Source organism: Strongylocentrotus purpuratus, unplaced genomic scaffold (assembly GCF_000002235.5).
Source record: "Strongylocentrotus purpuratus isolate Spur 01 unplaced genomic scaffold, Spur_5.0 spur5_scaffold_13, whole genome shotgun sequence".
Classification (NCBI taxonomy): Eukaryota; Metazoa; Echinodermata; class Echinoidea; order Camarodonta; family Strongylocentrotidae; genus Strongylocentrotus; species Strongylocentrotus purpuratus.
Genome location: NW_022145598.1, coordinates 3899179 through 3921904, shown reverse-complemented (window position 1 = coordinate 3921904; position 22726 = coordinate 3899179). Strand labels below are relative to the sequence as shown.

At 40.0% G+C, this 22726-nt stretch overlaps 3 protein-coding genes across 3 annotated transcripts; 1 reads left to right on the top strand and 2 right to left on the bottom strand.

The window, feature by feature from the left end:
• Window positions 1-689: 689 nt before the first annotated feature.
• LOC115923363 (actin CyI, cytoplasmic-like) lies at window positions 690-3834 on the top strand. The gene is made up of 2 exons (XM_030983829.1): window positions 690-783; window positions 3161-3834. Exons 1-2 carry the CDS (start codon window positions 690-692, stop codon window positions 3676-3678), a joined length of 612 nt encoding a protein of 203 aa, XP_030839689.1. The 3' UTR covers window positions 3679-3834.
• Window positions 3684-4494, bottom strand: LOC115923362 (circumsporozoite protein-like). The gene is made up of 2 exons (XM_030983828.1): window positions 3752-4494; window positions 3684-3690 (listed from the first exon to the last, which is right to left on the bottom strand). Exons 1-2 carry the CDS (start codon window positions 4492-4494, stop codon window positions 3684-3686), a joined length of 750 nt encoding a protein of 249 aa, XP_030839688.1.
• A 1921-nt stretch (window positions 4495-6415) lies between these two features.
• LOC589845 (high-affinity choline transporter 1) lies at window positions 6416-21377 on the bottom strand. Its single transcript, XM_789477.4, has 9 exons — window positions 21142-21377; window positions 14231-14408; window positions 12895-13008; window positions 12546-12701; window positions 10870-11018; window positions 9914-10039; window positions 9365-9518; window positions 8841-9058; window positions 6416-7662 (listed from the first exon to the last, which is right to left on the bottom strand). Exons 2-9 carry the CDS (start codon window positions 14394-14396, stop codon window positions 7126-7128), a joined length of 1620 nt encoding a protein of 539 aa, XP_794570.2. The 5' UTR covers window positions 14397-14408; window positions 21142-21377; the 3' UTR covers window positions 6416-7125.
• Between the last annotated feature and the right edge of the window lie 1349 nt (window positions 21378-22726).

Here is a 22726-nt window from a genome sequence, read left to right as displayed (position 1 = left end):
CTGACACTCTTTATGTTGTATAGCTCCCTCTCAGGGTCAAGATATTAATTAAACTATAAAACTAGGCGTTGTGGCGTGCGCCTGTAATCCAGCTAAAAAGTGGAAGTTACAAACTGATTCAGCCGAGGACGCAGGTTCGAAACTGAGTCACGTCTTTCGGATGGTGACGTTTAAAGGTCGGTCCCAGACGTAAATAATCATATCTGATTGATACACGTCTGTAAAAACCCAATACACACACACACACACACATATAAAACAATGTTTCTTGACTAAAATCGACCGATTAGCTATTCCCGTTTGGAAACTATATATCACAACTACATATTCTGAGATTTTCATGGTCGCAGCTACTGTATCATTGTACGGCCGTAGGCGCTATTTGAAATGTTATCAAAATTTACCGGGAGCACTGGTAAATTTTTGTATTCAATTTTTCGAAAGCAGAAGTGTTTTAGGGACTAAATTTTCTAGTGCTTATAATACATCCAGAGGGGCATCCAAATATATCAAAATAGTAAAGAATCACTATCCACCCAATTTTCAAAATTTCCCAAAACTTTGTATTACCTTTAATTATACTATAAATTAGTCTGAGATCTCTATGAATGTCTGAAATGCGGAATTATGTGATTGCATTCTAAATTGGCAGGCTCGTTTCCTGAGAAGAGTGTGATCATTTTATGACGATGTCCGAATCTGATGAGGAACTCGTCACTGTGGTAATCGACAACGGCTCGGGGTCGATCAAAGCAGGGTTCGCAGGCGACGATGGACCACGATGTGTGTTCCCGTCAATGATTGGACGCCCAAAGTATCAGGTAAACCACTTGTCTTTTTCAAGGGGCGAGGGGACAGACTGCCCCCACCGAAATTTCAGATGAAGAAAAAACAAATTATACTTGACTTTTTTAATTGAATGAGATAATTATTGCAAGGTAAATAGCCTTCACATTGCAATTAAAACTTTTTAACTTATATTTATTTTCTTGAATGTTTTCTTCGGGTGTCCGACCACAGCCCCCCCCCCCTTCAAAAAGAAAATGGTGAGAATTTCCTACAAACTTTCACCCAAGAGATTTAGTGGTCTTAAACTCCTTGTGATTCAAATTTGCCTGCAGGGGCTCAGACAAATATTTCATGCAGGGAACAAAATAGGAATAAAGAAAGTGGAAGTTTCTAGGCATATTTGATTTTTTTTGAAGATCATGAAAGAAAAATCTGCAAATCGATGATTGACATTCGCTCTTGGTGAATGAGAACGAATTCGGTAGGTGGAAATTAAAGGGTGCTCGACCAGTTCGCCTTTCAAGAAAATAACTACATGCATGAAGGAATTAAAATAAAACGGGTGAGAATTTTATAACAAACCCTCCCCAATGAAATGATCCTTGACCCCTGACGAAAATGAGTCGATATTAGTAGTTTTTGTTATTAAAATTTCACACCCCTCTTGGCAATGCCTCTGCCCTCAGTATTTTGTTTGTTCATTTTTCAAATCTTCAAAACAAATTTCGCCAATAATAAATTCCTGACTGGGCGTTATCTTTCACAATGGCATCGAATGTCGCCAATAAAAAGTCCTCGCTATCATTTACGAAAAATAAATTCGAGGAAGTATTCCCTTTGTCTCCCCACGACGTCACTTATTCATAAATATCTTATTCTCATTGCACATGAGGCGTACGTCATTTCGATTGCGTCATTAACTACGCTAATCAAGCCTTCGATTCAATAAGCGCATACAACAGTAATTCAAAGCAATTCTTGCACATTTTTAATTTACCTTTTTTTTGTCTCTCATGGCGCATCAAGGATGTGTCATTCATTGCCGCAGTCCTACGTCAGCCAGACGACGCTTCGTGTACGACGGGGTTTTACAAAATGACTAACCCGATCACAAAGACTTAAAAATTAATCTAGAGTATATTCAAATATTCTTGTTCGTCACCTAATGAAATATCCGAACACGGCAATTATAAACAAAAACCTACGTTATTGGAACATGATTTATGTAGGAAATGTTACTGGGTAATGACATTAGAATTAATTTGATTTCTTGAAATTCTGAGCGATCGTGTAATTGTGTCATCATCAGTATCATCGTCATCATAATCATCGTCATCTCCATCATTATCATCATCAGTGTCATCGTCATCATAATCATCGTCATCCCCATCATTATCATCATCAGTGTCATCGTCATCATAATCATCGTCATCTCCATCATTATCATCATCAGTGTCATCGTCATCATAATCATCGTCATCCCCATCATTATCATCATCAGTATCATCGTCATTAGAATCATCGTCATCCTTATCATTATCATCATCAGTATCATCGTCATCAGAATCATCGTCATCTCCATCATTATCATCATCAGTATCATCGTCATCTCCATCATTATCACCATCAGTGTCATCGTCATCATAATCATCGTCATCCCCATCATTATCATCGTCAGTATCATCGTCATTAGAATCATCGTCATCCTTATCATTATCATCATCAGTATCATCGTCATCAGAATCATCGTCATCCTTATCATTATCATCATCAGTATCATCGTCATCTCCATCATTATCATCATCAGTATCATCGTCATCTCCATCATTATCATCATCAGTATCATCATCAGTATCATCGTCATCTCCATCATTATCATCGTCATCATAATCATCGTCATCTCCATCATTATCATCATCAGTATCATCGTCATTAGAATCATCGTCATCCTTATCATTATCATCATCAGTATCATCGTCATCAGAATCATCGTCATATCATCATTATCATTACTACCATCATGATCATGATCATCTCTGTCATCATTATTGCCATCATCATCGTAATCATCACCATCGTCGTCACTGTTATCTTTGTCATTGTTATTACAGTACTGGCTCTGTCTTTAACTAGTGTTGCTGACGTTTCATTTCGTGAGAGTTGTCCGAAACTCCTGACAGATTTGGTGCCGCTAGTGTTATTTCAAGTTGACCAGACTGTTGAAGATACATGTATTATAAGGAGTTGTTTATCTGGTTTTCATTTCAATTCATGAATTTGAAAAGAGAGGAGGCATTTCATTGGCGTTTTTTTTCTTCAAATTTGTAATACATATATGTTTCTTTTCCTTTGGGTTCTTCACATGTAACAGCCGAGAGAGAAATTGTTCGGGAGATCAAAGAAAAATTTTGCTACGTCGCTCAGGACTTTGAGAAAGAGATGCTTGGCTCATCTGCAATGACCAAAACCTGTACACTTCCGGATCTCCACGATATCTCTCTTGGCAACGAAATCTTCCGTGTCCCCGAAATCCTCTTCATACCCTCTCTGGCTGATCTTGATCACGCCAGCGTTCACCAACTCGTCTACAATGCCATCATGAAATGCGACATCGATCTCCGATTGAATCTCTATTCCAATATCTTTCTCGTCGGAGGCTCCAAGATGATTCCAGGATTCCAACTTGAAGAAAGACTCCAAAAAGAACTTTCCGCCTTGTTTCCTCAAAAGGCAAAGGTCAAGGTTAATGCTTGGCCAGAAAGGAAATATTTTGTGTGGATTGGTGGGTCAATGATTGCCTCTTCTTCGATCTTCCAGCAGATGTGGTTTACCAAGAAGGAGTATGACGAACATGGACCAAGTGTTGTACATAAAACATGTACGAAATAGCGTGTTTACAAGCTGATAAAATGTTAGGTGATCCGACATAATTTTGCTCTTGCGGTATGTAGTCAGACTGTACTTTGTCTGAGATATAGGGTTAGAACCAATGTTGCAATTGAGTTTGAGATTATTTCTAAGGTCAGGGTTAGTGTTAGGGTTAGTGTCAGGGTTAGTGTTATGGTTAGTGATAGGGTTGGTGTGAGGGTTTGTGTTAGGGTTAGTGTTATGGTTAGTGATAGGGTTGGTGTGAGGGTTTGTGTTAGGGTTAGTGTTATGGTTAGTGATAGGGTTGGTGTGAGGGTTTGTGTTAGGGTTAGTGTTATGGTTAGTGATAGGGTTGGTGTGAGGGTTTGTGTTAGGGTTGGTGTGAGGGTTTGTGTTAGGGTTAGTGTTAGGGTTAGTGTTATGGTTAGTGATAGGGTTGGTGTGAGGGTTTGTGTTAGGGTTAGTGTTATGGTTAGTGATAGGGTTGGTGTGAGGGTTTGTGTTAGGGTTGGTGTGAGGGTTTGTGTTAGGGTTAGTGTTATGGTTAGTGATAGGGTTGGTGTGAGGGTTTGTGTTAGGGTTAGTGTTATGGTTAGTGATAGGGTTGGTGTGAGGGTTTGTGTTAGGGTTAGTGTTATGGTTAGTGATAGGGTTGGTGTGAGGGTTTGTGTTAGGGTTGGTGTGAGGGTTTTTGTTAGGGTTAGTGTTAGGGTTAGTGTTATGGTTAGTGATAGGGTTGGTGTGAGGGTTTGTGTTAGGGTTAGTGTTAGGGTTAGTGTTATGGTTAGTGATAGGGTTGGTAATTGTAAAATTAGAAATTACCTTTTGTGGATGCATACACAAAAAGGGGAAAATTCAGAAAAACCTATCTTGGTACTTGGTTGGGTAAGGAATAGGAAATTCTGGAATGTTTGAAAATGGGACAACTTTTGTCATCTCTTCTTTCATTCGAATCATCATCATCATCACCATCATCATCATCATCATTAACATCATCTTCATCCTCATCATCATCCTAATCTGCATGGTTAATATCACAATCATCAACATTTGTATTTTAAAATTACCTATCCGTTCTGCTTAATAAATGTGTTAATCTACTTCATGAGTTTTGTCTGGGGCTGTCGGATTATCAAGCAATCCGCTTTACAATGACGGTCCTTCTTCCGCAAATAATGTTTGAGGAAATCTAGTGTTTGTGACAGTTTATCATTTCGTTTTTGAAAATAACGATTGTATATATATATATATATATATATTTGCTTATTTATGATTCATTGTCAGAAAAATACTTATTGTACTTAATATCATTATTTGTATAACTGTGTACTTACATGTATGCAGAAGAAAATAAAATCAAAATCAAATCAAATCAACTATGAATTTGTTTAAAAGGTGGAAATGTTTTACATCAGGTGAGCCATCTCTGACTAGTCCATGCTTTGGTATTCGTTTACATAGGATATAAAACATAAACATGAAACAACATCACATTACATTCTGAATACATTTTATACAAATTCATAACATACGATTTATGAAGACGATTTATAATTATCATCGTTAGGGAAAATAACACACTTAATTGCTAGGAACAAACACTTACTTTACACCAGTTTACGGTTGTGTGCGCCATTTTAAACAAAGCCAATGACCTAGAGGCCATGTATTTATGCGTAAGTTGAGATTGCGCCCATGCAAATTATGATGATATCACTGCCTACGCGCTGCATTGTGCGCGCACATCATCATTTGCATGGGCGCAATCTTAATTTACGCATAAATACCACTGACCTCGGGTCATTGGCTTTGTTTCAGGGCCAATGACCCGAGGTCAACTGTCTGCGCATGCGCACTGATACAACCGTAAACTGGTGTATTAGTCCTTGCGCAGATTGTTCTATTAACTCTACGAGAGCGCAGCCAGCTGCATGCAGGAAATGGATTGTCCTAATTTTGATTTGTGATGACAATTAACATCGCTTCGCTTACATTGTATATACATGTAGCCTAGATAAAAGATAATCGATTACGGAATACCACCCCAGATATATGAATGATTGTTAAAGATGAATTATGAGTATTTTGCTACTGGATTCTTTACTTCTAGGAAAACTTATAAACTAAATAATGTATTAGGCTTGCGATGTTCTTCTTAGTTGACTTGCTTTTATCAATGTTATATAATCATACAGTCCATCAAATGGATAAAACGAAGCATTCATAATGGCGAAAAAATAATGTTATCACAGGGGAAGGTAAAACATCAAGCGAGGTCTCGTTTTGAAATGCAAACAACTTAAAGCTATAGACCAGTTTTGGAAACGCCCCCCTCTCAAAAAAATGAAATGGAAGCTCTTACTTCCAATCATGTGAAAGAATATGTTTCGACTAATACGTGATGATACAAATTTTGCCGGGAAGCCGCCTACTTATTGATATATTTGGTATATTTATCATATCGGTCCGGCCCGGATAGATATCGCGAATGCACTTCAACATTGAACACTTGGGCATATATTTCTGCTTTGTGCGAAGTTAGGTTGAAGTATTGCCATCTAAACCTCTGAGGGCAATATTTAAACAATATTGGATGGATAGTTTGCACCCAAAACCCGCGAACCGCTATTTTACCACTATCGGTCTTTACCTTTAAAGATAATTTCGAGTTCTGGTAAATATAGAAAATAAGTTCTCACAAAATTCAACGAAACTTACACTGAATGTTCAAGATTCCAAATAAATGACATAAGTGCCAAACAATTTTGGTAGAAAACGTATAGAGGCTGAGTAATGAGCATAGAAATATAAAGAAATCCGGTTACGTATTGCTTAACACAAGTCATAATGACAGTTGTGGTTTTATCGGAGTTGATGCCCAAGTTTATGTGCGTATGTTTTTATTTCACTGGTTAAAACAACCGATCTACTTCAGGATAAACAATCCAGAATAAATCATAGCAATTTACTCTCAAAATACGATTCCCATATCAGAGCACAAGATTAGCTTTAATCACACTTTTTTAAGATTTCGTCAGTCAAATTCCACCGTTTACTTTTTATTACGCTTTAACGGTAAGTGTGGAATTCAAACTTATTTTGAAGAATTAGAATGAAAATAATCTTTAGAAATATAATCAAAGTTTGGTAGAGTACCTCGTAGCCAGTTGTGATTTATTAGTGCTTCCCGAAAACATTCCCGAAGCGGTTATACATAGCGGCTATATTTAACCATGGGCTACTCATTGGGAGCAAATTAGAACTCGAAAGGACTAGTCGTGAGAGTATACAAGTAAAATATAAAGTTCAGCCAATATCCTGCAGTAAAAAATGGGCAACTAACTCCCCAAAGAATCAATAACCAACAAAACAACCTAAATAGTGTTTAGGGGGACTAAATAACGTTACATCGAAGCAAGGGATAATGATTGGCTTGGATAAAGACAATGGGTTTGCCTCTAAATCTTGTCAAGTAGTTTTGCCATCGATGGCGTCGAAATTGTGCATCTCGTGACCATTGGCCTCATGACTATTGACCTCTTGACCCGGTCGAACATAAGCCATCTGATCCTTGTTGACCACGCATCTGAAGACGTCGAACCTCCTAGGAATATAACCTCTTGTGAAAACGATGTCCGTAGCATAGGAGACAGCGACCAGAGTAACGAAGGACACAATGGCACAGAAGGTGCGATAAGGGAACAGCTGACCAAGCTCCTCGTCGTAGAACGGGTAGTGGATGGCGGCGGGGAGATTGAGAGCGGGTTCGCCGCCAAGCAACCGCAGCAGAAGGCCGAGTGCGAACGCGGCGGCCGAGCCATAGGTGTTGGATTTCTTGATGTGGATGACGCACACGAACTGCGGGAAAAGCACGACGTAGACGAAATCGGAACAGAGGACGAAGAGGACATAGATGGACTCGACAGTCAGCGCCATGACGGTGGCAATAGTTGCGACAACGATTACAGCAACACGGAGTATCCACATCATTTCCCGCTCAGAGGCCTGAAGGGAAATGTAAGTGAAGTTTTAGCGTTTTTATGGTGGAAAACCTTAGGTACATAAATTACTTTTCAGGATTATACAATGTATAGTTCTAAGGTCTTAGAACTGAAAATGAGAACTAAGAAGACCTCTTAACAGGGCTTAGAACTCTTAGCAAAGCTTACCAGTCCTACACCTTTGGATTGAGAGTCAAGTGAATGAAAAAAATAATCACGACACTTATAATAGCTTGATCATTCTGGCAAACATTGGGTGCGTTGGCGGGAGGGATGGGACTACTTAGATTTGAAAATAACATTGATAAGGGATCGAGAAAATTTCGTAATATAATTTTCTGATCTTACTTACCGTTGTTCAACGATATTCTTGAAGTTGTTAACCTCATAAAGCCCCAGTCCCATATAAAGCCGGACCAGCACGGACGAGCACGGACCGCTCCGGACCATCCCGGACCATGGTCTGGGTGATCCGGGATGGTCCGGGATGTTTTGTTCAAAAAAGTGTGATGCTTTAAAAGCTACAGTCCCATATACGTCCCGGACCGTCCCGGACCATCCCGGACCCCATCCGGACCCCATCCGGGGTGATCCGGGATTCGGTCCGTGTTGACACCGTGTTGGCACCGGGGTGGTCCTGGATGGTCCTGGATGGTCCTGGGCGGTCAATAACTCACTCCCGGACTGCCACGGATCAACACGGACCGCCCCGGCGCCACTACGGATGACCCCGGACCCAGCACGGTGGCTACACGGATCACCCCGGATCAAACTATTGTCCCGGACCGTCCCGGACCACCCCGGCAGTTTTTGACCGTCAAAAACATCCGGGGTCGACTCCCGGACCGCCCAGGACCATCCAGGACCATCCAGGACCATCCAGGACCATCCAGGACCACCCCGGTGCCAACACGGTGTCAACACGGACCGAATCCCGGATCACCCCGGATGGGGTCAGGGATGGTCCGGGACGGTCCGGGACGTATATGGGACTGTAGCTTAAGTTCTTTATGTCGGATCATTAAAGGTGGCCTAAAAAAAGATTTGTTGACTTTTCTGACAAATAAAATGCCCTTGAGGCGATTTCTTGAAAGTGGTTGAGATTGAGTTGGAAATGTTTATCTCATAAATTTATGAAAACATATCCAATTTCCAGATTGTCTTTGATCAAGTGCCACTCACCGACGGCCTGAAGATATTCTTGTAGATGTTTCTCACGAACATTGAGCTGGCGGCGAGCACGGACGAGTCGGTCGATGACATCACTGCGGCGGAGATGGCCCCCAGGCCGAGGAAAGCGACGACGGGAGGGGTGAGGTACTGGATGACGGCGGGAAGAACGATGCCGGGTGTCTCGTAAGGGTCTGTTTTATTGAGGTTGATGCCTGTCTGTGACCAGTCTTAAACAAACATCGTAAGTTTAAAATCATTATAATTCTAAACCCTCCGATAGCTCATTTCCTGAACAACATAATTGAACATCATAGAATAATGATAGAACAGAATGATTATAATTTGGACACGGAATATGCAAAATTTATAATGCCACCATCGACGCAAAGAATGAGAATTGTTCGGAAGTTGCAATTGGAGAGGGTAAGAAGGAAAAAAAAATAAAGGAGGATTTTTTTTTTCTTCTACTAAGAGACTTCTTCAGTATATTGTTCAGACACCCCCCCCCCACACCCCTCCCCCATCGTACCCACCTGTACTGGCCCCAACGGCTCCCATGAGGTATGCAGGTATACTAAGAACAAGACATCCAAACGCTGCTGCATAGGAGAGGTTACGGGCGAGGTCGGGGGTCCTGGCCGACAGGATCCGCTGGTAGTAAGCTTGCCAGGGCACCCCACCGAAGATCTACATAACGATACGATAGTGATCAGGAGTGTTGGCAAACCCCATACAAATCTTGATGTATCTTTGTTTTAGCAGCTTTTATTTCATATAGAAGTACTTTAAGTACATTAAGTACCAGTCCATGATCTCGTCATGGACTTGATCGTGGCAGGTCATAATTAACACAATCGCAAAAACTTCGTGAAATCAATTGTCCGGATTACACATCATGATAATAACATACGCAAAGGATGGATGAATAAATAAGTAAATAAATAAATTAATAAACGAAAAAGAATAAAGTAAATCGTGAACTAGCTATGGAGACAACAAAATGAAGACTTAGTTAAACAAATGAATAAGTACATGAATAAACAAACAAACACAAATAATTTCTTTACATTTTATGAACTTACCAGTAAGAAACAGTTGTCGATCCATACTCCCATGAGTCTGTTGTCCCACTCTCCAACCCAGCGGTCTAACGTCTGTGGTAACGGCGTTACTGCTTCGTGGGTGAGAGCGAAAGGTACACAAAACCACTGGAAAAACACACAAATATATTTAATGGTAATAAAAAATATGATAATTACTATTTGCACAGTGTTACATCAAGGCGCTTTAAAGAACTTATTCTTCAGTACATACAACTTTAGAAACATTTAAATCTAAAATCTAACTCAATTTCATGATCATGATCGGTAGCATTGCGTGAGTCCAGCCCTTTATATAGAGGGCTTTGACATCATGGGTGGAGATACCGGTTTTACTCAGTGAATTAAATGTGGACCAACAACGCCAACAATTGTGTGCGTGCGTGCGTGTGTGGTGGTGTGTGCGTGTGGGTGTGTGTGTGTGTGTGTGTGAGGGGGGGGGGGGTGCCAAACGAGTCATCTCATATCCCCGTCCTTTTCCCCTCTACCCTTTTTTTTTGTCCACCCTTTCTGTGAAGCGCCAGGACTGTCAAGTCTGCCAGACATAAGCGCTTTGCAAGAATTTATTATTGTTGTTGTAATTGTTATCAGTTATTGCTATTACTGTAACTATCAATACAATAAACAACAACAACAACTACTACTACTTCTACTACTACTACTACTACTACCAGGCACGTAGCCAGAGTTTTTTTTTTTTGGGGGGGGGGGGGCACATTCATGTAATTGATCGACGTCATGGGGAGGGGTCTAGAAAAGTTCAACTGATCTTGGACATTTTTGGGGGGCACGTGCCCCCGTGCCCCCTCCGTGGCTACGTGCCTGACTACTACTACCTCTCCTCCTCCTCCTACTACTACTACCGTACTACTACTACTACTACTACTACTACTACTCTCTTCTACTACATACTATTGTTATTATTATGGATGACGTACCAAACCAACAAAGATGCAAGCTAGTTGAACTACGTCTGTGTATGCAACGGAGAAGAGCCCACCGAAGAGGGTATAAGACGCGGCGATACAGGCTGATAGGATGACGGATAGGTTTTGATCCAACTCCAGTATGACACTGATCGTTGATCCTAGGAGAGAGAGAGAGATAGGGCAGAGAGAGAAAGAGGGGGAGAGAGAGAGGGGAGAGAGAGAGAGGGAGAGAGAGAGAGAGAGAGAGAGAGAGAGTGAGAAAACCTGAGTGAGCACTGGCAGATTTTATGGTGGTAAAACCGACTCTAAAATGGTCCGATGGCTACCTTAAAGCCCGTCTGCACTAGTTTGCCCAGGAGGGATTAGACCTCCCTACAAGGACACTGACGGGTGGTTATATCATCAAATCAGCTCTCACTTTATATAAGAAAAATGGGATTATGGGGGACCAACAGGCACCGTTTGCTATATAGAGGGCGCAAGTAGCTACAAGTAGTGCAGTCCCGCTTTAAATGAAACATACACAAAAACGAAAAAAATAAATTGATGGGTGACCCTTAGGGAGACAGATCATCATCAATAAAATCAGTAATGGTGGATTACGGGTATATAAGTCTCGCCCGTGCCCCTTATACAGAACGCCTATAGCCAAAGAAAATTAGTACCATGATGGACTCGAAGCGGGAATCATGTGATAAATTCGAGGTACAAGATCTCTATTGGTTAGGAACTAAGTAAAATTCATAGTTTCTCATTCAAATTTTTCAAATAAGAAAGGGGGTTTCATTTTAGTTGCTAATTATTTGATATTTTTCTTCTGTAAGTATAAATGCGTATCCGGACACCTACCCCCTGGACATCCACCCCGGATAACCACCCCGGACAACTACCCCCTAGGACGAATACCCTCGGACAACTACCCTCGGACAAATACCCTCGGACAACTACCCCAGACAACTTAGCCCTCGGATAGTTGTCCGGGGGGGGGGGGTTAATTGTCCTAGAGGATCGTTGTCGTAGGGGGTAGTTGTCCAGGCAGTAGTTGCCGGGAGGTAGATGTCCGGGGGTAGTTGTCCTAGGGGTTAGTTGTCCGGGGTAGTTGTCCAAGGGGTAGTTGTCCTAGGGGTAGTTGTCTTAGGGGATATTTGTCCAAAGGGGTAGTTGTCCGGGGGTAGTTGTCCCGGGGGGTAGTCGTCCTAGAGGGTTGTTGCCTTAGGGGTAGTTGACTGGGGGTGGTTATCCGGGGTGGATGTCCAGGGGGTAGGTCCATGTACCTTTACAGCTTATTTTAGTCAGTCACTCAAGAGTGTCTTACAGTGAAGTCTAGAAGATTAACGGGTTTCCTTGCATAATTTTTAATATTAGGGCACTGCTAAAAAAAATATTTCACAGATATGTGACATATTCATAATCCGTGCAAAATTCTAAAGACTTTGCTGGTATAGCTGCAAAACAGACATAGTATCTTTAAGTTGACAATAATTATTTATTAAAAAAAAATCGTATTCTTAAAACCTGTCACTGGGATCCGTTTAAGTTTTCAGAGCATTGACAAAATACATAAATCTCCTAAAAGAGGTGCCTTATTTTGCCATTTTCCCGGCTCAAACAAACATTGTGAGGCATAGACAACTCTGGCCAATTTACAGTGTGGAAATTCACGGAGATAATATATATATGCTTACCTAAAGCAGCTAATATGGCGGCACACCAGAGCAACTCCCCCGTGATCGCTGATAAAAAGATGATCCCTCCCATACGATTTCCAAACTTCTCTTGGAACGGATCAAGCATCGTCACGTACTTCGCTGCTCGCATCTGTTTAGCAAAGAAAGAGCCATCTGCAAAATGGATAGAGACGAGTCAGACAAGTTCATTACAACTTGTGAAAGAAAGTTCATGCAACGTATCAACTCAATCATGTTCACTTGAAAATATATATATATATATATATATATATATATATATATATATATATATTATGTGTATGTATATAATTATAAGCGTCATGTTACTCGTGTAAAATATACTTACTTACGAAGAAACTGAGACTGTATCCCCACGGTGCCTGAGCCCACACGAGACCCCACCCTGGTGTAAACACGACTTCCGCTGTTCCATTGATGTAGCCTCCTCCCACCCAGGTGGCTGTCATAGAATGAATAATAACACAGGAATACTAACAAACACAGCAACATTTGATTATAGTTATAATGATGATAATAATATAGTAATAATGACTGCTTTGAGAGACATAGTTGTTTTTAAACGCTCGAGGGGAGGTTACAATCATGCTATTAACGAGGTGTGCCTGGATTTTACTGATTTACTCTATAGACTATTACATAGGTTTGGCATTTTTCGTTTATTTACGGGAATGGCTAACATCATGACTGCAATTTCGACCAATCAGATGGCTGGATTTTTTAAGTGAGGTATATAATTGGTAATATTCTGTAACTGAGGGGTAGGATAGGGGGGGGGGGGGGTAGGGGCATAGATTAGGGTTGATTGATTGATTGATTTAAAAAAAATAAAATTGATCCGTGATTTAACCCTCAGACGATTTGCAATGGTGTTGGGGTTGTTGTCATACTCCACATCCCCGGCTCTCGTGCTACCAACCTATTAGTGTGACCCTTTGTTCCTCAAAATAAATATGAAAATGACAAAGAAAATAACAAAACTTGTCATCAATATTTTCGATTTACCACAAACCTAGAGGTCCCTGATTTGTGAACATATAACTGAATAGTGGGAGCACTGGGGAATAATGTATTCCTGACTCTTATAAAAAAAGGTCCTGGGTTCGATTTTTGCTCGGTGCTAACATCATTGGACAATATCCCTTTCGGCCCTGGTGTATGAAATGCTATGGTAATGATAATTGCAGGGCCTGGGACCATGTCCCTCTCGACCCTAGTGTATGAAATGATATGGTAATGATAATTGCAGGGCCTGGGACCATGTCCCTCTCGACCCTGGTGTATGAAATGCTATGGTAATGATAATTGCAGGGCCTTGGACCATGTCCCTCTCGACCCTGGTGTATGAAATGCTATGGTAATGATAATTGCAGGGCCTGGGACCATGTCCCTCTCGACCCTGGTGTATGAAATGCTATGGTAATGATAATTGGAGGGCCTTGACAATGTCCCTCTCTACTCTGGTGTATGAAATGCTATGGTAATGATAATTACAGAGTCTTGTACAATGTCCCTCTCGACCGTGGTGTATGAAATGCTATGGTAATAATAATGGCAGGGCCCGCAGAAAGAACAGTGAAGATACTGATGTAGCTTCCTTGGGTCATAGCATATAAGGATGAGGTGAATGGCGTTACCACTGACCACACCCGCTCTTTACTCACCAATCAGCGTGAAGAGACCTACACCCCAGCCGAAGTCCCGGTTGCCCACCATGACCCGCTCGGTGTTACTGGCACCCCGTGTCTTCCTTGAGGCCCAGATACCCACGGCTAAGATGAGCAGATAGAAGAAGACCATCCCCGCTATCCCTCCCCAGTGGACGGCCATGGTTTCGATTGCCTGAGGGAAATAAAGACGAAGTTTCGTGGAACACTGGAATTAAAAAGGACCTTTTGGCAGACAAGCCTTGTGCTAAACAAGTTATCCAATACATTTTACTGCTGCTGGTACTACTACTACTACATTTACTACTACTACTACTACTACTACTACTACTACTACTACTATTGCTACTACTATACTACTTCTACTATTACTACTACTGCTTCTACTACTACTACTATTACTACCACTACTACTACTACTACTACTACTACTACTACTACTACTACTACTAGTACTACTACTACTGCTACTACTACTACTACTACTACTACTACTAGCACTACTACTTCTTCTACTACTACTACTTCTACTACTTCTACTACTACTTTTACTGCTACTACTACTACTCCTGGGGGAGGGGGGGGGGACGACGACACAATTTCTGAAATCTCTGAAAAGCACGGACAAATACAAAATCTTCAGGAGCCATTGGGGGGGGGGGGGGCGGGGCATAAGTCCGAATAATTCTGAAAATCAAGAGCAAATACTAAATCAACTTAAAGCGAGAGCAGCAGAAAAAGAAAACACATTACATTTTTCAGGTGCCCTATGTGATATAAAAGTAGGATCTCTTTTGGGTAAAAAGTGAACACTGGAATTAAAAAAGGACCTTGTGGCAGACAAGCCTTAATTGTGCTAAACAAGTTATCCAATAAATTTTACTGCTGCTGCTACTACTACTACTACATTTACTACTACTACTACTACTACTACTACTACTACTACTACTATTATTGCTACTACTATACTACTTCTACTATTACTACTACTACTTCAACTACTACTACTATTACTACTACTACTACTACTACTACTACTACTACTACTACTACTACTACTACTACTACTACTAGCACTACTACTACTACTACTACTACTACTACTACTACTACTAGCACTACTACTACTACTACTACTACTACTACTACTTCTACTACTACTTTTACTGCTACTACTACTACTCCTGGGGGGGGGGGGACGACGACACAATTTCTGAAATCTCTGAAAAGCACGGACAAATAAAAAATCTTCAGGAGCCATTGGGGGGGGGGCGGAGCATAAGTCCGAATAATTCTGAAAATCAAGAGCAAATACTAAATCAACTTAAAGCGAGAGCAGCAGAAAAAGAAAACACATTACATTTTTCAGGTGCCCTATGTGATATAAAAGTAGGATCTCTTTTGGGTAAAAAGGGAGGGGTGTTTGTGCTCTCTCTCTCTCTCTCTCTCTCTCTCTCTCTCTCTCTCTATATATATATATATATATATCATTACACCAGTCTATATTCATTGTCATAATTCATAAAGTCTTGTACAGTGATTGGAATGATATATAGGCCTATTCTACTTTGAATGGAATTGAATTGCAGTTAGGGGAAACGGTACCAAAACATTGCATATCCCGAAGAAAAAAAGTTGTTGTATAGAACATAAATGATTCGAATGGTTTCATTTGTCATTCAAAAGATAATACAATGAATAAGTATATTACAAAAATATACAATCAAACGACAGATATACTAGTAATAGCACGAACCGGGAAAAACACAATTTCGGTACCTGCCAAAAATATGAATATAAGAAATAAATCAGATATTCCAGTCGAGTCTTACGCCATTAATAACACCATGATAACAATTTTAGCTGCTTTTTCCTTTTATTTTCCCTAATAAAAACAGGAAAGAGTGCTCCAAGTAAACACGTTCCCGTGGGTAAACACCTGTTATTATTTTTCGTTCAAATTTCCCCCCTGGTATACGACGGGCATATGAAGCGGGGACAGTGGGATAGTGGGGAAGAGGAGCACATTCTAAAACTAAATTGACATACCATAAGTATAAACGAACAAACAAACAACAACAGCATAAAAAATATGCCCCCTTTTCACATATTCGACCCAAAATGTCGACTAAAAAAAGAAGAGTAAAAAAGCAGTCATAACTTGCTTGTCAAATATTCATTTTGAGATTTGTTCTCTCTCTCTCTCTCTTTTAAAAATAAATAAATATGGTTCTTTAGTATTCTTTGACATACTTTCAATTGTTCGAATTGGGTATGGTACATGTATTTTATTCCAGGTTTTAGAAGTAGTTACACTTAATCATTTATTGTCAGTGGAAAGAGCTGCGGTTGAATGTTGCCAAATAAATGAAAACATGTCAAACTGTGTGTTCCCGTTTTTGTTCCCAGCATGGGATAAGAACCATGCTGGTGTGGCTACATGGTTTTGAAGGTTAATCTTTAACCCCTTTTAACCACCACATTCCGCATAGCAATGTTGTCTCATACATAAGGTTTAACAAGAGAATGTATAATAGAACATTTACATGTGACATACATGTAGAGAAATAACAGTATTAGATGTGGGGATCCTATCAAAAAGCAAAGCTTGTATAATCTTGGTTCCAGAATAAAATATAAAATACCGTAACTGAATTCAAAAGAGTAAAGAAAGACGTGATAAAGGTTTGGGTCACTGACACATTAACATTATTAATGATATGTAGTAGAAGTAGCATGTAAAGCATACAGGCATGTAGTCGTGGTCACCCGAACGAAACATTTTGCTGGAGGCTTCTGAGAATAGCATTGAACAAGATCGCAGAGATTTTCGGAAAATAAATAAATTAATTAGCCCTGTCCGCCACCTTATGAAATATACGACCATTACAACAACGTATTGCGTAATTCGAACATATTTTCGAATGAATATACAGTTTCAAAGTACAATTGAAACTGCTTTCGATTTGACTTCTCGAAAGACTTTGCGACCGTATAACTGTTGTTCAACAAATAAACCGTGACATTATGGTTATGATGTCTGTTCTGGTAAAACACATGTTGATTTCAGGGGCAGAATTTTTTTTTTCTAGGACGGAGGCACAATAAGCATGATGGGTTACAAGATACAACGTAGAAAATATTAATCATTTTGTTTTCTCATGGAAGCCTCATTAGCTTCAATGATGTTCTTTCTGAGGACCCTGTTATTACATCAGCAATTGCCAGGTACCCATATACACCTGGATGAAGAGTGGCAAAATGTGGATTAATGTCTCTTCAAAGGACGTTAGGTGCCGGGCTGAGTTTCGAACCCTCGACCCTTGGATAGAGAGTCAAGTAAATGAACCACAGCTGTACAATACATGCATACTACGAATGAACTATGACCTATGTTGTCACAAAGAGGTGTTCTTCTCTTTATAACAACAATGAGGAGATATAAATAATGATGATGATATTAATAATAATAATAATAATAATAATGATAATAATGATAATAATAAGAGGAAGAAGAAGAAAAAGGAGAAGAAGGAGAAGAAGGAGAAGAATACCACATAGTATTGCGTATATGTTTTAAATCGCTGTATTATTATTACCGCGGGCAATAGCAGAGCTACCAAGATAAAGCCATCTGGCAGTCAAGGAATACCTTCCTATCGGTTACCCATTTCCATTACCTGGGTGGAGATTGGCAAATGTAGATAAATGACTTGCCAAAGGACGTTAGTGCCGCGCTGGGACTCGAACCGTGGACCATGTGATCCACAGTCCGGTGACGTATCCCCTAGACCCTGACACCTCTGGTGTCAAGCAGCGGTGGATACATTTTTTTAAAGACCAAACTTTTATCTGTTATACGGTGGCTCCTGAGTATAAAATTGTTTGCTCAACAAACCAACCCTGAAGTTGTCGTTATGCTGTCCTTATATTATGAAGCTTTCAGGGACGGCAGAATGTTTTTTTTTCGGGGGGGGGGGGCGGCTCTAAAGCTATATACATAAGTATATGAGTGATGGCTTAAGTTAGCCACAGGTTGAATGAACCTTGTAAAACCTACTTTAATGAAGCATCAAAGCAAATAATGCCTTGCAGACAATTCTGAAGATAACAAAACTTCATAAAACATATTGAGTTTGCCCCAGTTTTAACACTAATAAAAATCATGATAAGAAACATTTAACATTCCAAAGTCTATAATTTAGTGGTACAAAATTTTTGTAACTGTACTAAATTTTGTCATAAACTAGTACTCAAAATTGCATTAAATCCTTCCTATGTACCATAGATAAACCAAAATATGAGTTATACCTTTATCTGGAAATTATAAATTGTCGTAGTAACGAGATATGAGTTATTCAATTAGGAGGATAAGAGAGAATAAGAAAGAAAGATAGAAAGAGAGAGAGAGAGAGAGAGAGAGAGAGAGAGAGGTAGAGAGAGAGAGACAGAGAGACAGAGAGAGAGAGAGAGAGAGAGAAAGATAGACAGGTAGAGAGGTAGAGAGAGAGAGAGAGAGAGAGAGGGAGAGGGAGAGAGAGAGAGAGAGAGAGAGAGAGTCAGACAGACAGAGAAAGACAGGAATATTAATATCATGAACTATACACTTTGTGAAGTCGTCAGCGATGGGGTATGTGATTACAATGAATTTGTAGAACAGGTGGTTTTGGGACGATTGTATTCCATAAAACATAAGAAGATGGGTCAAAGGGTTATTGAAACGTCACATTACGTTTTTAGATTATACATCATCTGCTTATATCTTAATCTAATATAAAACACTTAAACATTGGTTTCCGATTACAGAAAACACTGAAAATGAAATATTTTTTTACTAAAACAGAGGAAAAATAGATACAAATGATATTGAAGTTTATGAATATCATCGGACTTTCTTACAGAATTTCTATAGCTTATGGTGAAAAGTTTAAGTGTGTAGACAATTTGGTTTTCCGAGTGCTGAAAACACTGAAGAAGAAATAATCTTGGTTGATAATATTGAAACAAGAAAATACATGTTAATAAAACCAAAAGTTTTTTATTTGATGTTTCATCGGACTTTCAGAGCATTGCCAGAGTAAAGTGGAGCGCGTTAAGTTTGTGGAAAGAGAGAGAGAGAGAGATCATAGCCCGGGTTGAAATTCAGTCTTCGTTAATTTATTTAACCCGGTGCTGATGATACTTTTTCTGCCACGTGATTGCATGACGCTACAGAAAAATAGTGCCAGAGTGCCGTTTATTGTCATCGAATATTGTTCAAATACCATTGTAGAGACGATGAACAGATAAGAATACTCCAATTAAGTCGTTAGTCATGAGAATGTCCACTTCTTTCTCTCTCTGATCTGCTAAATAATACGAACAATCAGAATCAACCGAGCGGAATCAACTGTTAAACGAACTTATCATGAGCCCTGAAATATCAATTTGTTACTGTATGTCAAAGTAGTAATAAAGAGCAGCAATGGCGAACGAATGTCGCTACAATTCAGAAATTGTTGCTTAGATTGCTTTTCTCCCTAAAAATTACAATGAGACATAATGCTAGAAATAAGATCGACAAAAATGATATTGTCTTGAAAACAGTCAGAAAACATTAGAACTAGAATGAATAAGACATAATGCGAATGAATAAGACTAGAATGAGTAAGACACAAGTTCATTTTCCATGAATATCATAAATTCAATTAATCGAGATAATGGCATCGCTCAGATGTTGTGACTCTGAGGCTAAACCAGTAATAATTAGCTCATTAACTGTGTCAGTGGTCACCAGTACTCTAATAATCAGCATGGATTTACTCTTGGGCGAAAATCAACCCAAGAGACGGAGAGTCTACGAGACTGACGATCCGAGAGACCGACAGCCCGCGAGATAGCCTTTTGACAAGGCCTCGTTGACTCTGGTTAAGCGGCTGAGATGAGTCTAGATACCCGGAGTGAACGCGCGATTAGTCTCTTTTTAGTCGCTCGGCGTCTATCAGGCATGTGGCCAATTCGCACTGGCGTTCATTCAGGTTTTCGCGATTAGTCTCTTTTTAGTCGCTCGGCGTCTATCAGGCATGTGGCCTTGTTTAAAGGCTACCCGCGAGACCGACGCGTCGGTCCGCTAAACGTCTCATGGCTTATCTAAGGGTTCTGACTCCAACGATTCACGAGACCAAAACCGGTGAGACAGGCGGCCTGCGAGACGTATCATGAACCTTCTGTCAACTTAGGGTTCTCCAATTCAATTCAAATAATTTTATTTCCATAACTCAATCAAAACATGGAAAAATGCTTTTGTTTGCACAGCTTACTCAAGAAAGAACAAGAAAAAAAAAGTGAACAAATGCAATGCTCGGAATTTTGAAGTTGCATATAATTTAAGAAATACAGTCGAGCAGTGCATATGTAGTAATCATGTTCCAACACCCATAGCTTTATGCTCCGGCGTTCATTGTTCCGGACTATATTTCGTTGGCTTATTTGTAGGTTTAGGATTAGTTATAAACTTTGATTCCAATGTTTAAATTTGGAATTCGGTTAGTGTAGGGAATTGGACGCGGAACAATCCTCCGAGGAGCATGAGCGGTAGGTTATTTTTTTTACAGACAACTCTTCTTAGGGTCTCTTCAAGAATGTCTCTAACGTCATCCTCATCTATTCACCCCTCTCTCAATCCGTATGCCCAAACTCATACATACATACTTAACACATCAAAGAGAAAGAAAAGGGGTTGATCTGTATCGGCATGATTAGAGTTTGGAGAAGATCAGTCCAGGAATACCAAGAGCAAAATTTTCTCTTTACAAACCATGGTTTGTCCACGCATTTCTGTCATCATACGACACATATTTACGATTCTGCGACAATATTGTTTTAGTATATTATACCAATATTGTTATATTTTACAAATGCATACTTACAAAACAGCGCAGGAAATGGACGTGAAAAGGAAAGACAGAAGTTGGAGTTTCGAACACACAGACAAGAAGACCTGTCTATCGCTAGCAGATCCAAGTTTTGGAAGTAATTGGTGCGGCGCGTTTCCGAACGGCGCACACTGCAGGGTCTCTATCACAATATATTATGTCACAGGTGCCATATACTTTTGATGTTCGTGATCGGATCTGATGCATACAAATAAAGCACACAACCACCCCGCCCCCCCACCAGGCACGTAGCCACGGGGGGGGGGGGGGGGCAAATATCGAACTCTGGCTACGTGCCTGCCCCCCACTCCGGGGTCGTAAGGACCGCATTCGTGTTCCCCAAATCTCAGGTAAAAGTGCACAATCCCACAGTGGGAGTGTCGTGGTCGAGTGGTTTAAGGCACTTGACTTTTTTCTCCCTCTCTCTTTGGACTCCTGAAAAAATAAAAAAATGGGTTATAAAATATCTTGAATATCATAGATAAGGGGGGGGGGGGTATCAAAGGCAAGAAAAGGCCGCGAAGGGGGGGGGGGGGTTCAGAAATATTGGCAGTCCTGAGATATAGGGGATGCTTCCAAAGGGAGGGGACAAGCATACGCGTACCCTAAATAACACTGAGTTGGGGGGGGGGGGGTCAACTAACCATACTTTCAATAAGGATAGGGTCGTTGTTTCTTGTGCAATTACACATTTTTTTTTCGAGAGAGGAATTTGTCCTTTAACTTCTTTTTTTGGGTTGGGGCTTATGTTTAATGCTCATAGGCTTTGGTGGATTTTTCTGTATTGAAAGAAAAATAAAGCATGTATGGAAAATAACAACGAGACCACTCAACCAATCAAAATTTAATTCGATATTTGCCTGAATATGTAATGGCGGGTCGTGATGGGGGCTTAATCTTTGCCTGCTGTATCAAAAGAGACATTATACCTACTTCGAAGCATTTCAAATTTGAAAGAATATTCTCCGTTCATTCTATAAAAGGAAAGTCAACATTGAAATGTTCATGTTAAGTATTATTACTAACTTGCATCTATTATCATCTTTCAAGTTGACCTGGGCCTTGTTTCATAAAACATGTAATAAATAACAAGTTACACTAGCTACTGAAATCCTTGCATTCGATTGGCTGAGAGCAAAATTGTCTCATAAATCTAGCACTTGTTATTAATAAGAATTGTTATGAAACAGGGTCCAGGTTTTCAGGACCATACATCACGAACAACATGTACCAAAAGAACAATAAATGTGGTCAAATTGGTCGTAATATCAATGATAATAATTATAACGATAATGATAATAACAATAATGAAGATAATAATAATAATAATAATGAACATAACATGTTTTGTTTATCCAGGGGAGCCTCACCAGTATCAAAGTTATTACCATAGCTAAATTTAGCCGAGCCACCATGATATCCTCCTACCCGATACCAATATTACATCACCTGGGTAACTGTGGCAAATGTATATCAATGTCTTGTCAAAGGACATTATATAAGGTAATAATGTGGATACGAACCCCGTACCACTAGCTTATTATATTAGCTTTTCGTTGTTGCTGTGTGACGTTTCACT

Coding starts and splice junctions, on each gene's coding strand:
- LOC115923363 (XM_030983829.1), top strand. CDS start 690: ATGTCCGAATCTGATGAGGAACTCGTCACTGTGGTAATCGACAACGGC. Junction 784..3,160: donor AGGCGACGATGGACCACGAT/GTGTGTTCCCGT, acceptor CACATGTAACAG/CCGAGAGAGAAATTGTTCGG.
- LOC589845 (XM_789477.4), bottom strand. CDS start 14,396: ATGGCCGTCCACTGGGGAGGGATAGCGGGGATGGTCTTCTTCTATCTG. Junction 10,040..10,869: donor CTTGCATCTTTGTTGGTTTG/GTACGTCATCCA, acceptor GTGTTTTTCCAG/TGGTTTTGTGTACCTTTCGC. Junction 9,059..9,364: donor AGCCGTTGGGGCCAGTACAG/GTGGGTACGATG, acceptor TGTTTGTTTAAG/ACTGGTCACAGACAGGCATC.
- LOC115923362 (XM_030983828.1), bottom strand. CDS start 4,494: ATGCATCCACAAAAGGTAATTTCTAATTTTACAATTACCAACCCTATC.